This window comes from Lepidochelys kempii, chromosome 6 (assembly GCF_965140265.1).
Source record: "Lepidochelys kempii isolate rLepKem1 chromosome 6, rLepKem1.hap2, whole genome shotgun sequence".
In the NCBI taxonomy this organism is placed as follows: Eukaryota; Metazoa; Chordata; order Testudines; family Cheloniidae; genus Lepidochelys; species Lepidochelys kempii.
The window spans coordinates 36,004,329-36,024,941 of record NC_133261.1 but is presented as its reverse complement, the minus strand read 5'-3'; the positions used below and the strand labels follow the sequence as shown (position 1 = coordinate 36,024,941).

Below are 20,613 nucleotides of genomic sequence, written 5' to 3'. Positions count from 1 at the left end.
ACATGGCCTCCTGCACATATCTAACTCAGCATGCCTATATTGCAGGTAAGGATGGTTAAAGTTGGTATATCAACCCAACAAACATCACTTGAATATGAGAATGCAGGTCCTGCCAGGACTCCTGCAATAGGTCCCTCTCCGTCATTGCCATCAAATACTCTGGTGACAGATATCTCCCCTGGTGGGAAAGGAAGCCCATTTAGACAACTTTCAACCATGGACTCCTCAAAAAACCCAGCTTCACATAAACATTTGAGAACTAAGGTTTGTTTAGCATGCACAGTTTTCCTCTCTGTTCTGAAGTGTCTAACAATTCAGATCATGGCAGATGAAGCCATACCAATGTATTACATAAACAAACCGGGGAGCAAGATCCACCCCTCTATGGGCAAGTCTACACTACAGTGCTACATTGGCATAGCTGCACCAAGGCCACTGCACCACTGTAGTGCGCCTGGTGAAGACGCGTTATGCTGACGGGAGAGAGCTCTCCTGTCGAGATAATTACTCCACCTTGTCGAGAAGTGGAACCTATGTTGGTGGGAGAGCGTCTCCTGCTGATACAGCACCGGTGTGGACAACATGAAACTTGCATCACTCGGGGATAGGAGGCGGTCTCTTTTTCACACCTCTGAGCGATGTAAGTTAGATCAACTTAAGCAGTGATGTAGACTTGCTCTATGTCAAGAAACAGCAAATCCATGGAATTACAAGATTACTCCAATAGCTTTACACTTATCAGGGTTGCAAAATATGCTGATGGATCACCTCAGCAGACAGTTGCCAGTGACCATGAGTGGTCAGTAAAGGATACTGTTATCCAAGACATATCTATCAGGTAGAGTCATCCAACCATAGACCTCTTTGCCACTAATGAAAGAAAAAGTGCCACAAGTTCTTGTCCAGAGGAGGGCAAAGTCAGAGATATCTGTCCAATGCATTCCTGGTCCTCTGGTTCTCAGGCCTCATATATGTTTATCCTCCAATTCCATTGATCCCAAGACTTCTCAGGAACTTCAGGCAAGACTTAGCTAGGATGATCATCATAACAACACGAGCATGGCAAAGGCAGTCCCAGTTCTCAGACCTAACGAATCTCTTCATTCAACTTCCAAGTCAGTTGCCTCTGCACCCAAATGTGGTATGCCAAAGCTGAGGACAGATTCTCCATCCAGATCCTTCTTTCTTGCACCTCATGGCATGAATGCTGGCTGGTTAACATAAGTAGAGCAAACCTGTTCAACTGAGATACAAAATAATCTTATCCGCAGTAAAAAGGACTCTGTGAGGCTTACCTGCTCAGTCAAGGAAAGAGATTCACTGTCTGGGCTCAACAATACCAGTTGTCTCCACTGAACACCCAGATAACCTTACATATTGGATTACCTTCTGCCCTTAAAGAGCGCTGAACTATCTCTGATCTCCCTGAGGATCCATTTAGCAGCCATCTCAGCAGTCCACCCTCCAACATAGACATTTGACATTTTCACACCCTACAGTAGCTAGATTCCTGAATGGCCTTATGCAGGTATATCCCTTTTTAAGTTGCAATAATATTTGCTAGAAGGGTAGGGGAGCTATCAGCTCTCATGTCCAGACCTTCATACACAGTTTTTCATAAAAACTGAGTCCCCTTGAGACCTAAACCAAAATTGTTCCTGAGGGTAGCCTGTGACTTTTATTTCAACCAAATAATACATCTGCCCATTTATGGAAAGGGAAGGCTCAGCTTCACACCCTAGATGTATGCAGAGCATTGTCCTTCTACATGACTAGGACTAAGCCATTTACGGTATCCCCCAGATTATTTGTAGTTTATGACGACAGGTCAGGCCGTTTCAATGCAGAGAAATTTCTAAATATATTGTGCTATGAAATAGCCAACTTAGACCCACTCCACAAGAGCTCAAGTCAGCAGCATAACTCACAGTAGAAGCATCAATATCTGATGTCCATTTCAGCTACCTAAACAATGATTGTCAGACAGCCCTCTAGATGTCCATTTCAGAAGGGTTGTCTGACAATCATTGTTTAGATAAGACTCCTAGCATCCACCTCCTGTGATCTAGGTCACTGCTTGCTAGTCACCAAAAGTAGAATATATATGTGGACAAGCACTCAAAGAAGAAGAAATGGTTGTTTATCTTACAGTAACTGTGGTTCTTTGATACAAGTTCTCCACGTATATTCCACAACCAGTCCTCCTTTTCTGCCACTGCATTGTCCTATAACATCTACACTGTGTTTTGGCGAAGGAACTGAGGGACATTCGGGTTGCCACACCCTTTATGCCCTCAGAGGGCAGGCCTGGCCACAATGGACACTGCTGGCCAAAAGAATCAGAACTCAAGAGTGTGGGGCGTATGCACCCTACCAGTGGCTTACATATGGACAACATATTTTGAAGAGGTACAGTTACTGTGGGGTAAGTAACTATTTATTTTCCTTGATCTGACATCTTTTATTGAGTCGTATCCCACAGTCATGCACTGAAAATTGTAATTCCAGATCAGCACGCACCAGTTGCAGTGCTACGCTCAGTTCAGGAGGATAGTCTATAAAATGTAAAGTATTGGATTTGTGTTGGGGAAAACTCTGAAAATTTCCATGTGACACTGTAATATATTGGGCTTTGTTTCAAACAGGCATTAAAACCAAGTGTAAATATGTCCAGCCTGAAAACGTGGGATTACTATATGGAAGAGACCTTGGCCACAGGTCCTTCCTATGACTGGACCATGGTTACTGCAAAATGCAACACTTCAGAGGAAGCTGACCAAATGGATGGTTCATTTCGCCAGAGTAAGAGGAAAATAGTGTGGCCATGCTATGATGATGTTAGCAAAGTGCAACCTGATGCAATCACCAGCCTCTTAAATGTAAGTATAGGTGCAAATAAAGACAGAACACTGCCATTTAGTTAGTACACTTATCAAATTCATATCCATTCAAGGCATTGCCTTATATAGATGTGCTGTAAAAGTAAATATTAGGTAAAAATAATTGATTTAATCTCCAAAGAGATATGGGGTCAGAAAATCAGTCAATCATCTTACAAAAGGTTATGCTATTCTGAATGAATTCAAATCTGTAAATAGGTTTTAATACTTAGCTTTTTTACATGTGAACTGCAGCCAGTAATGAGGCAATTTAGGTATATCTTTTTATTCCTTAAAAGCAAGGCCTTAATACATTTTTTCACTTTCCTTTTTAAATAAAAAAGTAACTTGCATAATAGATTTTTTAACTATCTTTTCCCAGAGTTTTCAAAATTGTAATTTCATATTTTGCAAGGAATGTTATCTCATTTGGGGCAAACTGGATTCTTTCTGGATTGCAGCAGTACGTTTACTCTCCTGTTCTTGTCCCTTGTTCACCACATAGTTTAAAGCAAATGAAGTGTAAGGTGTCCAAATCTCTATGCCTAGCTTGTAGTCCATTAGTCCCAGCTTCTGTGTGTGTCTCCTCTTTACAGAATCTGGAGGCAGCTAAAATGTGGTGTTTAGCAACTATGTGTAGTAGGCCTCATCCCTTCCTTTTGGCTCCCAGAAGGTTGCCTCTAACAACATAGAAGACCCCTCAGAATTGGGCTCTACATAAAAACTTTTCAAATGATAACCAACAGATTGCCAGGCCCCTTGAGCAAATGGCCCAAACTCTTCTCTGTCTTTCCCCACCCCAGCACTGATAAGGAAGACAATACAAAAGGCAGAACAAGCAGAAGTAATAGGGTTGCCAACTTTCTAATCGCACAAAACCGAACACCCTTGCCCCACCCCTTGCCCTGTCCTGATGCCCCACCCCCGATCGCTCCATCCCCCCCATCGCTCGCTCTCCCCCACCCTCACTCACTTTCAACAGGCTGGAGCAGGGGTTTGTGATGTGGGAAGGAGGTGAGGGCTTTGACTGGGGGGTGCAGGCTCAGGATGAGGGGTGTGGGGTGCAGGAAGGGGCTCCTAACTGAAAGCTACCAAGAAAGGTTATATTCACAAATTTCACAACAAGAACATGTTATAAACAAGTAAGTCTTTGTTTCGGTTCCTCCTTTTAATATACTTGAATATCATTTCTTATAAATCATGTTATGTAAATGTTGGCAATGTTTAATGCTAATGTCACAGCAATGGATTTGCTCTTTTTAAATAGTTTTATAAAATATATCCAATCCTTATCATTATCATATTTCTTTTATGGAAAGTGGAAATGGAATTTGTGTGTTCAAGATGCAACAGGCCTGAAATGTATATCCTCAGGAAAACACTTTTTTATTGATTTCAGGAAATCGAAAGACTGGAGAATAAATTAAATCAGAGCCCAGAAAGGTGGCAGCTCTTGTGGGAAAGGGTCACCGTGAATCTTAAAGATGAGACAAGACAAGACAATGTAAGTGGTGGAAGGGCCCAATTGACCACTATATTTGACATTGGGAAGGAATTTTCCTGCATGTCAGATTGGCAGAGACCTTCCAGGTTTTTTGTCTTCCTCTGAAAAATGGGGCATGGGTCATTTGCAGGTTTAAATTAGAGTAAATGATGGATTCTCTGTAACTTGAAATCTTTTAATCATGATTTAAGGACTTCAATAACTCAATGAGAAGTTCTGAGTCTAATCTATTACAGGAGTGGGCAGGCAACATTCTGTGGCCTGCAATGTGCAGTAAGTCAGACTAGATGATCATGATGGTCCGTTTTGGCCTTAAAGTCTATGAGTCTAATAATAATTCAATCTCAACTATATAGACTATCTGGGAGAGTGACAAAATCACTGTATTTGTTGGAATAAAGTATTGCTTTCTAAAAAACAGAATGTGTTGTTCTAACCCATGCTACTAGCTTTGCATTGCTGCATGTGGAAAAATATGTATTCCTATGACATTTAGTTCTTTTGGGTCTTGAAGTGGATTGATAAATATAGAGCAAGATAAGCATTGTAATAACACACAATGGTGTAAAATTAGATATTTATAAAGCTTCTTGGGGCCTGATCCTGCAAACATTTACACATGTGAGTAACTTTGCTTATGGGAGTAGTTCCTTGGACATCAATGGGATTATTCAGATGTGAAAATTCAGTTTTGGATCCATACATTATAATCAGGCCTTCAATACTCTGGGCCTAATCTTTTACAACAACTGGTTATTTACACTAGGTGAGGAACTGATCCTCTGTGTATTATACATTCCTGAGCACATTTTTAGGGTTTAGCAAATAATAAAAGCCAGGCCAAGCAGTGGCAAATATATTTTAGGTGGAAATGTTGAATATTTGGGTGGGAATACTGAATATAAATATAAATTGTAGATAGTTAAGCATATTATCCACCATACAAAATTTCATCTACTATAGGCCTACTTTTACTTTCAATCACTGCTTATATTTCATGTTGTGTAGCTGCTGTTCAAGAGCACAACAGAATCTGAAAATCAGGTTCTTTCTTTAGATAATGTTTAGCACATCACATTAGTATAACACTACAAAATCTTTCTCTGTAAAGATACTGTCCACCAGATTCTCAGTTTTGATTCTTAGATCTTTGGTGCAAGACGAATGGATCTCCCCCTGGTCCCAAAGTATTTCTCCCTGAGGGCAGCTAGAGCAGAAGAGAGCATAAGCCAGGCCCCCTATTTGACATCACACACGATACCCTGACTGGAATATTTATACCCTTCAGGGGACAGAAGAAAACATCCAGTAGGGGGCCTAGCTAATGCTCTACTCTGCTACTATTACTGCCCTCAGGGGAGTCAGTTCCTTAAGAGTTTCTGGCATTCTGCCCATCTTGCACGAAGAAGCTAAAACACAAAAGAGAGAATCCTGTCAGATCAGAGAGGCAGAATTACGTGTAAGCAATTTTCTTGTCTGAAAGTATTTACTTGGAGATTCAGCAAAAACAGTTAATTCTTTTAGAAAGCCAAATCTCTGAAAGCAAGTTCTTTATTTTAAATTATATTCAGAGTCGTCTCTAATGTGTGGTTTACGTGAGGTCAAAAAATTCAATAACAAAAAAGCTCCATACCTTTTGTGGTCATTTTTATCCTTACCAGGAATCCCAGGAATACAAACAAATGTTTTAGGAAATCTTCATTTTTCAAGTACTCAGCTTCTAGCTGCTGCTAGCACTGTGATCTAAGAATTAGTCAAAACACACCAAATAAAACTGAAGGATCTATTATATCAGGGTACAATGACCTTTAAATGTAGATTTATGTAAAACTAAGTTATATTTCTAAAATAATGCAATAATCAACACAATTTGCTGTGTTAAAACTTGCAGTCCAAACTAGTACTATGCAATTAAAATTTAAACATCAGCCTCTGAACTGTTCCGACCACTTTGAGTTACCACTGTGGAGAATGATTGGAAGGAACAAACAATAGATTCTCACTAATTTGGATTAATGACTGGGAAGCTCATTACCGACTTTTCCTAATTAGCACAATTTTTTTTAAAAGGTGATGGCATTATGAAATATAATGTGCTAATTTATTTTATATGGATAGTTTTTTTTTAATATTTCACAATATGGATGTATAAGTAAATGTTCTCTAGTATATTTAGTAAAAATGCAGAAGCCTTTCTGATGAGATGAACTACAGTTCTCTGCTATGAAAACATTACATTATGGACTGTGTGGAGGGAGTTGTGAGTTTTGTGGTTGGGGCTTTTTGTTTTGCTGTGATACTATTTATAATGTATTAATTCTGGCAGTTCTACTTCTTCAGCAGGTAGTCAGATTTTAGAAAATTTCTAAGTTCTAAACTTGGCTAAGCCTCTCGCTCAAACTTTGTCATTTATCTTCCTTTTTAGCCACGAAGACATCCTTCTGGCTCATCAGGGATAATGTCTACTAATCCACATTCCTATCAGAAGAGGTCTTTGCTGCATTTACCTGACAGTGGTCTGGGTGAAGAACAGAGTGCCAGCATCTCTCCCTCTAATGGAGTGGACAGACGAGCAACCACACTATACAATCAGTTCACATCGAAGAATGATGAGAATAGGTAAACTGACTAATTGCTGGGTATTACTGAAACTTCATTTTCAGTAGGGAAGTGATTTATAAGAATGCATCACTGTTGTGTGTCATACTCCAGGGAGTCAAACAGGTGATAGAATAACGATGAATGTAGTAGAATGGGGCATATATCTGCCCTAGAAGTAAAAAGTAGAATTTTCCTAGACATGGAAAACTCTGCTGCCTTTTTACTGTTTCTTACAAAGTTTTTAATTCTACTTAGTTACTTTTTTCGTTCTTCTATCTTAAAAAATATTTTGGGTGAATTAAGTGTTCGTACAAGTGAGGAGTTAATAGCAGTGCTGAGAATCAGGGATGAAGGGAGAAGATATCGCACAGACTTCCCCCTTAAGTCTGCTATCTCAGTCCTGACCTGGGCCTTCCTTGAGTGCGGACCTTTCTCCTCGTATCAAATTGTGTGACAATTTAGTCACATGGGTAAATGGGAACTAGGGTAAGATCATCAGGGTCATTTTTTTTGTGCCTTAATCCAGGATTTGAAACTAGTTGTCCAGAGGTGGTATGGTAATGCATTAGACTACTGTACTACCTAGACAATTATTGAATAATTTAGCATTTGGTCATTAAGAAACTTTAGCCTGTAATGCACACAGTCAGAATTATCTTACTGTTAATACATAAAAACAAAACAAAGCATTTGAAATGAGGCAGCCATAGTATCTTTAAGTCTGCTTCAGTGCCTGGACACAGTGGGAAATTATGGTGCTGATCAATGGGCCCACAGCTCTGAGCGATATATCTTCTAAGTCAGGCAACCTTTCAGAAGTCGTGTGCCAAGTCTTCATTTATTCACTTTAAATTAAGGTTTCGCGTGCCAGTAATACATTTTAATGTTTTTCAGAAGGTGTCTCTATAAGTCTATATATTATATAACTAAACTATTGTCATATGTAAAGTAAACAAGGTTTTCAAAATATTTTAGAAGCTTCATTTAAAATTAAATTAAAATGCTGATATTACGCCGCCGGCCCGCTCAGCCCGCTGCCGGCCTGGGGTTCCGTTCATCTAGGCCGGCAGCAGGCTGAGCGGGGCCGGCAGCCAGGACCCCGGTGGCAAGGGGCCGGCAGCCAGAACCCCGGGTGGCAAGGGGCCGGCAGCCAGAACCCCAGACCAGCAGCGGGCTGAGCAGGCCGGCGGCCGGTACCCCAGACTGGCAGCGGGCTGAGTGGCTCAGCCCACTGCCAGTCTGGGGTTCAGTCCGCCGGTTCCTGCCAGCCAGGATCCTGGCTGCTGGCTCCACTCAGCCCGCTGCCGGTCTGGGATCCCGGCCCTGCCCACATAGAGCGGGTACCTACCTTCTCCCTGGTTCGAGCCCATTCTCTTCCTCTGTCTCTGCACTGAGCACAGGGCCGGGGCTGAAGGAGCAGGTTGGGGTGCAGGGTCTGGCCAGGAGCTAGAATGAGGGAGGGGGCTCAGGGTTGGGGCAGGTTTGGGTGTGGAGTGCTTACCTGGGCAGCTCCCATTTGGTGCGAGGGATGCAGGAGCTCCCGTTTGGTGCTCAGGGTGGGGGTGGGAATATGGGGAGTGCAGAAGTCAGGGCAGGGGGCTGGGGGGTGTGAGGAGGGTGCAGGAGTCAGGGCATGGGGGGCTGGGTATGTGGAGGGGTGCTTGAGTCAGGGCAGAGGGCTGGGTGTGTGTGAGGGGGGTGCAGGAGTGTGGGCCAGGGTCATGGGGGTGCTCCCTGCCCAGTGTGGCTCACAGCAGGGGGCTGGAGGAGATATGCCCTGATTCCACCCCCCCTTCCCCGCCTCCTCCCCGGAGCAGCAAGCTCGCTGGAGCTCCACTTTTCCCCCTCCCTCGCAAGGGCCATCAGCTGATCGGAGGCAGGGAGGAAGAGGAGGAGGGGCAGGAACCCAGCATGCCGGCGGGGTTGGGGGGAACTTGCCTGCCCTGCAGTAGCAGCTGGCAGAACCAAGCTTCTTCACCCTGCCCCCCTCAGGGGTGTGGGGGACGGGGACGGAGACGAATGGGCCGGGGCGGGCAGGATTTTTAATGGCACGCTACTGCCTGCCAGGGTCCTGGCCCTGGCCCCGCTCAGCCCGCTGCCGGCCTGGGTTCGGTAGCGGCCTGAGTGGGGCCTGCAGCTGGGACCCGGCAGGCAGCAGCGTGCCATTAAAAATCAGCTCTCATGCCGTCTTTGGCACGCATGCCATAGGTTGCCGACCCCTGTTCTAAGTGTTTAAAGTTGATTTTTAATACTGTAGTAAAAGCAGTTCCTAAACAGTTATAGACCATTCTATGCCTTATGTGCCATGGTATGGAGGCTATGAAATCAACATGTACATACTAAACCTTTTTGGTGATACACATATGCTACTTCTGTTCAAGGTCTTTTGAAGGTACACTGTACAAAAGAGGAGCTTTGTTAAAAGGTTGGAAACCTCGCTGGTTTGTACTGGATGTGACAAAACACCAGGTAAAAATATTTTTAGCAAACTGGATTTTTTTGTGAATAACTTATTACAGTTTTACTTAATAAGCATATAGAAATAGTTTGACAAATAGTACAAGTAATCATAAAATAATAGAAATGTAGGGCTGGAAGGAACCATCATCAATGCCAACCCAAGGCCACTCTGAGGCAAGACAAGTATACCTAGGATCCCCCCGGACAGGGATTTGTCTAACTTGTTCTTAAAAACCTTCAGTGACAAGGGTTCCATAACCTCTCTTGATAACCTATTCCCGTCCTTAACTGACCTTATAGTTAGAAATTATTAGTAATGATTATTTGCAAATGCAGCTATACATAGTATTTCAATACAGATATCTATCTGTGTGACTGGTATACCTTATAGTCAATGTGAAGGTAATAATTGTTTTTTAAAACAGAGAACGATCTAGTGTATAATTCGAAAGAAAGTCCATGAACTGGTGGTAGTCTAGTATTTGTTGAGTGCAAACACTGTTTGTTGCTTTATACTTTACAGAGAAAAGACAGTCCCTGCGTCAAGGAGTTTGCCATTGAAAATGGCAGTATACTGGCCCACCCAGAAGCAATTTTATTAAAACTTGCTATCTTCAGAAGAGTATTAGCCTGTTGCTCAGTGTTGGGCATTAACGTAGCCTTTCTGTGTGAGACATGTGAATTCTTCAGCAGTCAAAGCAGTTTAAGAAACCGAACACTCTTTGAAATTAACAGTCCAAAAAGCCAGAAAGTATTGTCCAGCATGCAAGTAGAGATCTGAGGGATAATTTTGGAGTTAGGAGTAGGGTTGCCAACTTTCTAACCGCACAAAACCGAACACCCTAGGCCTGCCCCACCCCTTCCCTGAGGGCCCGCCCACTACATTCCCTCTCCCATGGTGGCTCGCTCTTCCCCACCCTCACTCACTTTCACCAGGCTGGAGCAGGGGGTTGGGGTGTGGGCTCCAGGATGGGGCCAGAAATGAGGGGTTCAGGATGCAGGAAGTTGGGGTATGGGAGGGGATGAGGGCTCCGGCTCGGGGTGCAGGCTCTGGGGTGGGTCTGAGGATGCGGGAGGCATTTGGCACGTGGGAGGGAGCTGCAGATTGAGGCAGGGGGTTGGGGTGTGAGAGGGGTGAGGGCTCTGGGCTGGAGCCAGGGATGAGGGGTTCATGGTGTGGGAGAGGTCTCTGAACTGGGGCAGGAGGTTGGGGTACAGGGAGGTGAGGGCTCTGGGCTGGGGATAAGGGGTTTGGGGTACTGGAGGGGGCTCCAGGTTTGGGAGGGCTCAGAGCTGGGGCAGGGGATTGGGCCTTGGGGTTGGAAAGCGGGCTTACCTCAGGTAGCTCCCAGTCAGCAGCGCAGCGGGGCGCAGGCAGGGTACCTGCCTGCCTGTCCTGGCTCCATGCTACACCCCAGAAGTGGCCAGCAGGTCCGTCTCCGAGGCAGGGTGGGGCATGAGGCTGGGAACCGGCCAACGGGAGTGCTGAGCTGGTGCTTAGGCAGCACACGGAGCCCGTGGCTCCCCCGCCTAGGAGCCAGACCTGCCAGCCGCTTCCAGTGCGCCAGCAGCCCCCCAGTACAGGTAGGGACTAGCCTGCCTTAGCTCCGCAGCACCAGCGACCAGACTTTTAACGGAGCTGCCGGGGTCCCTTTTCAACTGGGTGTTCCGGTCGAAAACCGGACACCTGGTCGCTCTAGTTGAGAACAAAGTTAATTGAATCATCCCTGTCCAAACTGTAGTAGTCATTATACATTCCAAGCATTCATTTTATGACTCGTTCATTTGTTCCTGGAGCACTTCTCTTTCATATTTATTTTCATGAAGCCTATCCTATGCAGATAAATTGGAGTCCAGTATACATGGTAGATTTATCAATCCGGATTGCCCTAATACAAAGTTCCATTAACCTATTATCAATGTTTATAATGCAATAATCCACATATAACTTCACTGGAATTTTTTCGCCGAAATATCTTCAGATCGTGAGAACTAAGAGTGAAATCCTGGCCCCACTGAAGTGAATGGGAGTTTTGTCATTGATCTCAGTGAAGCCAAGATTTCCCCCACAAAGTTTATTTCTAAAGTCCTCTGAAATTCCAGTTTCTTTATATAATAGCCATTTCAGACAGACGTATATGGGAGGAAACCTTTCGTCTGTCTTTACTGTTTTCAGTACATTGAGTAGCATGACCATTCATGTGTATACTAACAAATTAGTGCACAGGAGGTAAGCATAGAAAATCTGTTTACTGCTTTAAACATTGTACCCTGCTTGCAATGCACACCCAAATCAGTGATGGCACTTATGGCCTAATGAACTTTAAAGAATTTTGGTCATTATCACACAAGCCCTTACTCATGCGAATAGACGTTATTTACATAAATTGCCTCAGGGGTGCATAACTAAGGACTAGCTTTTAAATAGCCAGTAGGGCCTTGTCCACAGAAGAAAATTGTGATAGAAAATGCTAACTAACAGGTTTTAATTAACACAGTGTTAAACACTATTTTATCCTGAGTGTGAATAAGGATAGGTTTCAGAGGAACAGCCGTGTTAGTCTGTATTCGCAAAAAGAAAAGGAGTACTTGTGGCACCTTAGAGACTAACCAATTTATTTGAGCATGAGCTTTCGTGAGCTACAGCTCACTTCATCAGATGTTTACCGTGGAAACTGCAGCAGACTTTATATACACACAGAAATCATGAAACAATACCTCCTCCCACCCCACTGTCCTGCTGGTAATAGCTTATCTAAAGTGATCAACAGGTGGGCCATTTCCAGCACAAATCCAGGTTTTCTCACCCTCCACCCCCCCACACAAATTCGGATAGTCATCTTTAAAAATGTTAGTTAATTGTGATTAAAACTGGTGTCCCTCCATGCACAAGATGACAGATACTTTCTGGGAGAAAGTACAAGGTGTTCCTCTTTAATATTTTAATTGTTTCTGTAACATTATTCATGAATGGTAGACATATAAGCAATATGGGACAGGCAACAGAAGGAAACAGATCTGATTTGGAAGGACTCCATTTTCCCTTTCCTTTGTTAGAAGGGTTTGTCTTTACTTCTTGCATCCAGTGTACAAGGGTGGGATGTTGTTTTTAATATGCAAATACCAGATTTTCTTTTGTGGAACTGTTAGAATACTGAAAGCAATTTAGTGGAGTGGTTATCATTGAAACCACAGTGTCTTTGTAGAAAAGCTGCATTAAACCCCTAAATATAGTATAGGAAAATGTCAGTTTTATATGTAATCTATAATTACCTAAATTATACCTGAATTTTTGCTGATCACTTTCAATTTAAAATACAGGAAATAAAAACTTTTGTTAACTCTTTAGTGCAAAACATGTTAATTTCCAAGCAATGGATGGGGGAATATTGTGTCAGGAAAGCCTGAATCCTCACATCAGAGTCATTCTCTGGGGAAGCTTCACACTTGTCCCACAGTGCAAAGCTGCCATAAAGGCAGCAAATCTGGCCACTTGAGGATTCCCCCAATTTGGACAATCACAAGATGGCATACTGCTACTGTAGGAACTCCTTTGCCAATTCCAAAATTCCCAATATAAGCTGTCGCTTGGACATGCCTACTGCCTGGTGATGCCAGCTGTTACACTGTCCATTTGTAGTCATAAGCAGTTTGCTCAGTTTATAGCAGATCTCAGGCTTTTGCAAGTGGCTCCTCAGAACCAGCCTAACATCCAGAGCCCCACAATGAGGGCACACAGAGGAGACTTAAAAGCACTTATTGTTCACCCTCAAAACCCCAAAAGCTGTGCCAGGCACAGAAAGGATGAGCACAAGGATCTGGCCCCAAACAGTGCATTTGTCTACGTATTGGTTTATATATTGCATTTTGTTGGTTTGTTTTCCCTTTTGTGTTCTAGCTGAGATATTATGACTCTGGTGAGGACACAAGCTGTAAGGGACACATTGATCTTGCAGAAGTCGAAACAGTGATTCCTGCATCTCCAACAATTGGCGCACCGAAGCATGCTAGTGAAAAAGCATTTTTTGATGTAAGTATACTTATTCTTTGCTGGCCTTCATTAGAGATTTTTCTTCCTTTGTTGTGTTCTTCCTATCACAGCCATTTCTGCTGGATGGTCACTTGCGAGATTTCAAGTTAACTAACCAGTGATCCACACTCTCAACCCAGAGTGAAAATTCAGAACATTAGTATATTCAAGCAAAATGAAATGCTTCAGATATCAAAGCTTAAAAGAAAGTTTGCAACTTCCTCAGCTGTATCTTATACACTTTTATTTTCATCTTGCAGCTGAAGACAAGTAAACGTGTATATAATTTCTGTGCCCAAGATGCACAGAGCGCACAGCAATGGATGGATAGGATCCAGAGCTGTATTTCAGATGCATAACAGAGAATACCATTCCACTGCCAACTGCAGAAAAGAAATGCTTTCAGCACTTCATGTTACAAGAAGATACGTTCTGGAATGCTATTCCAGAACAAGCACCCTTCCTTTCATTTCAGTCATAAATACTTATTCTATGCTGAACCATCTTCTCTGTTTAAGTATTATAACCACTATACCTACTCCTTTTCTCCCGCTAGGAGGACTTTTCAAATTAGTAATCTGTTTAGCCTGAAATATAACTCTTTTCAATATGATTCCTAGCTAAATGAGCCTGCTGTACACACTGAAATATGCTACCATCTAATACTGTTTTTCTAATCAGAGTTGCATCAGAAAAACTGTTGAGCTTGAATTGTGGACATTTTTCCTCAAATAGTGTTCTGTTTTCACCTAGTTTTAATATTAAAACAAAATGGTCCAAATTTTCAAGCTAGTTGTGTATCTGGAAGAACATTTCTACAGTTTCTAAGAAAAGTTTAGGTTTGTGAATTTAGTGACATGCATAACAGATTGGCAGATGACACTTAATATTTTTAAAGACCAAAAAAAAGTTTTCTTCTCAAATCTACTAGCTGCTCTCTAACCTCTTGCTCTAAATAATGCTTCTGCAGTTTTACTGTTAACGTACGGTATTTCAAGTTCCCACTGTTTAGCTAAAGAATATGCTTTTGGGGGATTCTATTTCCCCATTATAATAGGATAATGGAAAGAAAACTGGCTGATAAGAAGAAGAAACTGGTCACAAATTAAGATGTTTATAGGAGAAAAATCTCTGAGTATGAAAAGTTGTATATGTTTGTTTATTTATGTTCTGTTCTGCTCACTGTAAAGTAAAAAACAACAAACACAATGATAAATGCACTAAACAATAAAGCAAACACTTGCACTGAAATCATTGAAATGCAGACATTTTGAGGGACAGAGGCAAGTTATTTATAGCACAACAATGCTAGCTAGATAACCTTTACAGATACTAAATATGTACATAATTTGATTTGATACTTTAAACACATAAATTGGAAGACTGTTTTAGATTTTTACATTTAGTAACATTGTGTTTGTTCATCTTAAAATCTTTGAGGAATATTTTTGGGTTATTTTTATATATAGCCCAAAATTACTAGAGGTTTTAATTGCTACAGTTTGACATGGAGTGGAGTCTTTAGATAAAAAACATTGTGAGGTTTTTTTAATGTTAATATGTTAAATATCCAACTAATATTTCAAAGAGTTTGTATATATGATTTGGTATTTTCTGATTTTTTTCCAGACATTCTGCTTATAATTGTCAATATCAGACTAACCTAACTGACTTCATTTATAGGATTTTCAATTATTAAATAGTTTTCCCCTTTTTTAAACCACTTTTCATTTTTTTGACTAAATAATATTCAATTTCACACTGCACACAGAATAGGAAATGCAGCTGTTTTAATACATATGGAATTTTTTTTAAAGGAATGAAGGATTTTTTTTAGCATTTTCAATTGATAAATCTCCACCTGTGAAAATGGTGTTTGCACATTTGTATTTTTCTGTGTATATGAAGTACTTTTATATGTACTTTGTAAAATACTGATCCCACTGTTTTTAAGGTTATTTGAAAATGTACACAACATCTTATTTTGTAACTAGGTTATTTTATGTATGTTACATGACTTATGTATGCTAACCATCTTGTAATAAATACACATCTTTTTTAAAAAATCCTTCCTTTACTGTGAAAGATTATATCGGTATAGTGCAATATCCACAGAATAAAGATCTTATTATATCTTGTACCATAACACAAAATCCCAAATTATCTGGTATTAAAATGAGTGGGTTTTTGTGTATACTTGTCTATATTCCTATACAAAAAATGCACATTGAGAAACCTTAGCTAAAAGTTAAACATCAGTAATAATGCTATAAACTGAGGAAATTTGAATTTAAAGCAACAGTATCATCCATAATTCAGTCTCAATTTACATACCCTTTCCCAGAGACCAAACACATAATTATTGCACTTAGATATTAAATAATAGGTGTAAAGAAACCAGAACCTTCACTGCACAGTTTCTCAGCACAACTCTGCCATATGCCAAAGCCATACATCTTACTTACACAATTTTATATTTAAATGAACTAGTTTATAAGCAATTAAAAGGTCAATTGAAAATGTGCATCTGAATTTTGTTCTTGTTTACTGGCTGTGTATGTATTTGTGCAGGAGTTGGACTGAAAAGGAGTGTTATAGAGGTGAGCAGTCAGTGACTCTAGTTGGGTATTGTGAAGCTTGGGTGGTAAGGTTTGTAAATTGAGTTTGGTGTGGCTATTACGGTTTCTTAAAGTGTTGATCTCAGGTTTTAGCATCTGCATTGATGGAAAATGCACTTAACTCAAAAAATTCTAAATAAAACACTAAGTATAAATGTCAAAGTTTAATGTTGGATGTGGATAAAGGGGAGGGCATGAAGGGTGGTAGGCATGGGAGCGTAGAAGAGGCAGGGTCAATGGGTGTTGGTTGATGGGACAGTGGCCATGAGGTTGTTGGCCTCAGCAAGAGTCAAGAAAGAGAGGAGTTGGGGCTGAGGGCAGGGTAGATATGGTGGTGGTCATGAAGCATAAGATTTGGGAGGTATGGAGCTGGTAGAGGATAGCAACAGAGATGAGTAGGGAAAAGGGAGTGTTGAGCCAGAGTGACATAGGCTATGGAAGCCTCTCCCCACCGTGGGCAGAACTTCCCTTTGCAGAGGGAATCCCTGACTGTTCTTTGGGGACTCCCAGCACAGAGAAACCTACCCAGGCAGGAGGGGAGTTCACAGCACTTTCCTATGGAAGAGCACCTCCTCTGGCATACACCGTTAGTACTCCCCTGCTACGAACCGTAAGAACCCTGTCCATTGGAGAAGGGAGACATATTATCAAGGGTCATATTTAAAGTGCAGGGGGTAGCTTGCCCTCACTTCTTCTCTACTGACACCATCTCACATAACAAATGATAGGGTGACTTTCTTTTTGAAAAAAAGATGTTTAGAATATGTGAACATTGATACTTGAATGTCATATTACCAATGTCATATTTTGGTCCAATAAAAGATATTACCACATCCACCTTGTCTCTCTCATATTACTAACCTCTTCTTCATATTCAAAACACAACGGGGGTTGGAGGCTACGGTTATAGAAACCTTCAGTAATAAAAATAAGCAGTCCCATGTTATGGTACTTAAGAATTATAATCCATAATTGGAATCCCAAACTTCTGGGTCAGTACTTATGTAATAAAAATATAAACAACTATCAGATGCAGGGCCAGATGTTCAAAATCTGGCATCACAATCTGCACTCCTAACTGTTTGTGTCTGATACTTTAACAACACCACACAAATCTTGTGATTCTGTCCAAATATGGTTCTCTTGCCTTTTCCTCTTGCAATGTCTCTGGACTCTGTGTAAGTAACTGAGCCATCTCTCTCATTTTTCACATCCATGATCATCCAAATATTTGGCTGTTTATGATCACCCTGAGGTTGCTTTCAAGAATCAGGCTGCTCACATGGATGCATCAGTTCCCCAGATAATGCTAAAGTTCATGTTGAGTATCACTATGGCACCTGCTTTCTGGCTTGTTGCCGATGTGATGTTGGTTACTTCCAGAATTTTGGCCACTGTGTGAGCCAGAGTCTAACGTGATGTCCATGTTCTCATGCAGCACATTATTGTTTTGTTTGTGTGCTGCATTTCTTCCTTAATTCAACAGCCAAATGAAGACACTCCAAAGTAACAATTTCTTCTTCCTAATTCCTTTCTATGTTTGACTTTCCAAGATGGTAGAATATTGGTATACATGTGGCTTAAACAGGAATATGTCTTCATGTTTGATTTCAGACAGTACAGAAACCAATCACTCTCCTTTACTTTGGATGCTAGTCCTGGACATGACGTTAAACTCTGCTGCCTTGAGGATACTTCTTGGTTGAAGAAGGGCTAAGGTATCTCACCCCAACAGAAAAGGCACTCACGCTGAAGCGATAAGCAGTTAGCAATTCTATTTAGGTTGCTCTCTGGCAGAAGCTATCACCTCTGTGTCACTGAACGTCCAGACTCGCCCTGGGCTTTGGATTCTGGCTCAGTGGTTTAAAGGGGGGGGATGTCAGATCTATGGCAGCTGCTCCTCCATAACTTTGCCTGGGCATATACACTGAAGATCTTGGCACGGTGGTTGCAGGGATCCAAGAAAGGCATAGGGGTAGGGGGCAGCTACTCTGTGCGCAGTAGAGAAGGATTTGGTGCTTTCATCCACATTTGCAGATTGAACAGGAAGTCATTGAAATGTTTTCCAGTAAATGAATGTGAAAGGAATAAAATGCAATTAAAAATGGAGCATTTCCCTTTAACATTAATTTTGTTACTGTTTTTCAGCAAACCATGGTTCTGCCTTCCCGCTATTTTACTTTCCCTCCTTCCTTCCCCACAGAGCCTTTGTTGTTTTTACTCCCCCACGTCCACAACCTCTCTGTCATAGCACTCATGTGCTTGCAATATAGTGTGATTCACGTCTATGTGTACTACTACACTGTAGTGGCCGACCACCAGAAAACAGAAGCCCTACTTACCACGGAAAGCTAAAGGCCTGTCCCTTTGGAGCTAATGGAACAAAGTTCTGACCTAGATGCCACATATCTGTGGTTTACCTGGCAACCACAATGTATATGCAGCCATTAATATGTGAAAACTATCACTGCAGCTGAGGGTCATGGCTCTCAACTGAATCCTATTGCTGCCACTCCTGGAAAAAAGGGGCTTTCTAAAGCAGTGAGAGACTCTCTCACCTTTGGTCTAAGTACACTGCCTCTACACGGTTCCCAAACCCTGATACATTAGGAGCAGAGGACTAAAGAGGAGATTGAAATACAGGTTCAGCCATGTGATAGGTCATTTAATCAAATGTTAGATCTCCACGCAGACCCCACAACTTGATATTTACACCATTAAGAACTGAAGTAATATTCCACATTTCTACCCACTGCATTAGTCTCACAAATGCTCTTTTGTTTTAACAGTTCCCTGACAGCACCTTGATCTTTGTTCCAAAATAATAATTGCTGACAGTTTCTAATCTGAAGTCGTGTTTTGTCCAGTCTCCTATTATAGTGCCTTCTTTTACTTGGAGCATATTGAAAGTGTTCTTGCATTGAAGGGAACAGGTGATACGTTCCTTGAGCTATTTTCCAGTCCCTGATCTTTGATGCCGATATTGTTTGTGTCCCCCCCAGGAGACATTTTCAGTTCCTTTCCTTTTGTCAGTTTAATAAAAAGTGACATTATAAAAACTGATGGCTACAGTATATCAGTTTGGCAAGAGATGAGATTTTATGGTATGCAGTTGTACTTGGCTATTCATCATGTGATGCTTTCAGTAGAATTCCCCCTTCCCACTCCACCAAAGAGCAGAAAGAACAGTCACAAATAAAGTAAGATTTATGTAAGACAAGACAACTATTCCAGATTGTATAATGGTACAGTAGAACCTCAGAGTTACTAACACCTTGGGAATGGAGGTTGTTCATAACTCTGAAATGTTCGTAACTCTAAACAAAACGTTATGGTTTTTCTTTCAAAAGTTTACAACTGAATATTGACTTAATACAGCTTTGAAACTTTTCAATGCAGAAGACAAATGCTGCTTTTAACCATCCTAATTTAAATGAAACATGCACAAACAGTTTTCTTACCTTGTCAAATCTGTTTTTAATTTTTCTCTTTATGTTTTTAGTAGTTTACATTTAACGCAGTACTGTATTTGCCTTCGGGAGCGATGGGGGAGTATCTGTTGCTGCATGCTTGCATACTTTCAGTTCCAAAGTAAGGTGTGTGGTTGACCGGTCAGGTCATAACTCTGAGGTTCTACTGTATTCTGCTTTGTTATTTAACAAATCTCTTTCTTGTTGTTCAACTCAATATTATCACAGCAAAACCTTTATTTAAAGCCCTCTTTTGTTAAGCCACTACCTTCCTTAAATGACCACCCCAACAGTATTCCCCAACATTTTTACTGTTCCAGAACCTGTATTGAGAGACCCCTTCTCCACCACAATTAAATCCCTCACACACCCCCGCCCCCGAGTTGATCCTGGATGCAGCATCACGCTTTTATAGGAAGACTGAACTGCTTTGGATTTCAACACTCATAAGGAACATACAGTTTATACACATTGATTCTGCAAACATTCACACCAGACATGCTAAACCTGTAAAAAAAAAAAAAAAAAATGCAGAAATTGGGCTTGTGAGTTGGCTAGTTTTTGGCTTGTAGCTTTTTGCCTATTGTAACTTATTGCCTTTTTTTTTTTTTAATTTGGGATCGGCTCCTGACAAGCAGGGGCAAGGTGGGGAGAGAGTCCGGGCATGTTTCAGTACCTCGAAAGCAGCTGACTTCCCTTCCTTATCTGAAATGTTTGATAAAATTTGTCAAAATTAACTTGACTTTAATCTTCCACTTCAGACTCCTGACTCAAATTAAAGCCTCCAGTCTCTGTCCTTTTGTGGTATGGGTATGCAGCAATGCCTGAAAACCTGGAAAATATCCCACCAAGAGATAATGCACCAGCGCCAAGAACAAACTGAAGAGTTAGTTATGGTATGTAAAAGTCATGTCATTGACCACTGTGTGCGTAATGTATATTAACAGTGTCAACATGGCCTAAAGGTCATGTAACAATCTCAAAATGTAACGTGCAGTTGCTACAGTAGTCAAACATTTGGTTTAACCCTGAAATAGCTTTCCCTTCCACT

The 20,613-nt window shown here is 41.4% G+C and overlaps 1 protein-coding gene across 4 annotated transcripts in view; it reads left to right on the top strand.

Moving 5' to 3' along the window:
- Window positions 1-16,918, top strand: part of SBF2 (SET binding factor 2) — a 559,107-nt gene extending 542,189 nt beyond the window's left edge. For 3 of the 4 annotated variants that reach the window (XM_073347556.1, XM_073347555.1, XM_073347560.1), the window contains 6 exons: window positions 2,646-2,879; window positions 4,279-4,383; window positions 6,809-7,002; window positions 9,366-9,453; window positions 13,343-13,474; window positions 13,735-16,918. In XM_073347556.1, coding sequence (XP_073203657.1) covers window positions 2,646-2,879; window positions 4,279-4,383; window positions 6,809-7,002; window positions 9,366-9,453; window positions 13,343-13,474; window positions 13,735-13,833 — 852 coding nt within the window. In that variant the 3' untranslated portion in view covers window positions 13,834-16,918. Of the gene's footprint in view, window positions 1-2,645; window positions 2,880-4,278; window positions 4,384-6,808; window positions 7,003-9,365; window positions 9,454-13,342; window positions 13,475-13,734 lie in introns of those variants that run through there. The other variant, XM_073347557.1, reaches the window with a different exon arrangement.
- The last annotated feature ends 3,695 nt before the right edge of the window (window positions 16,919-20,613 follow it).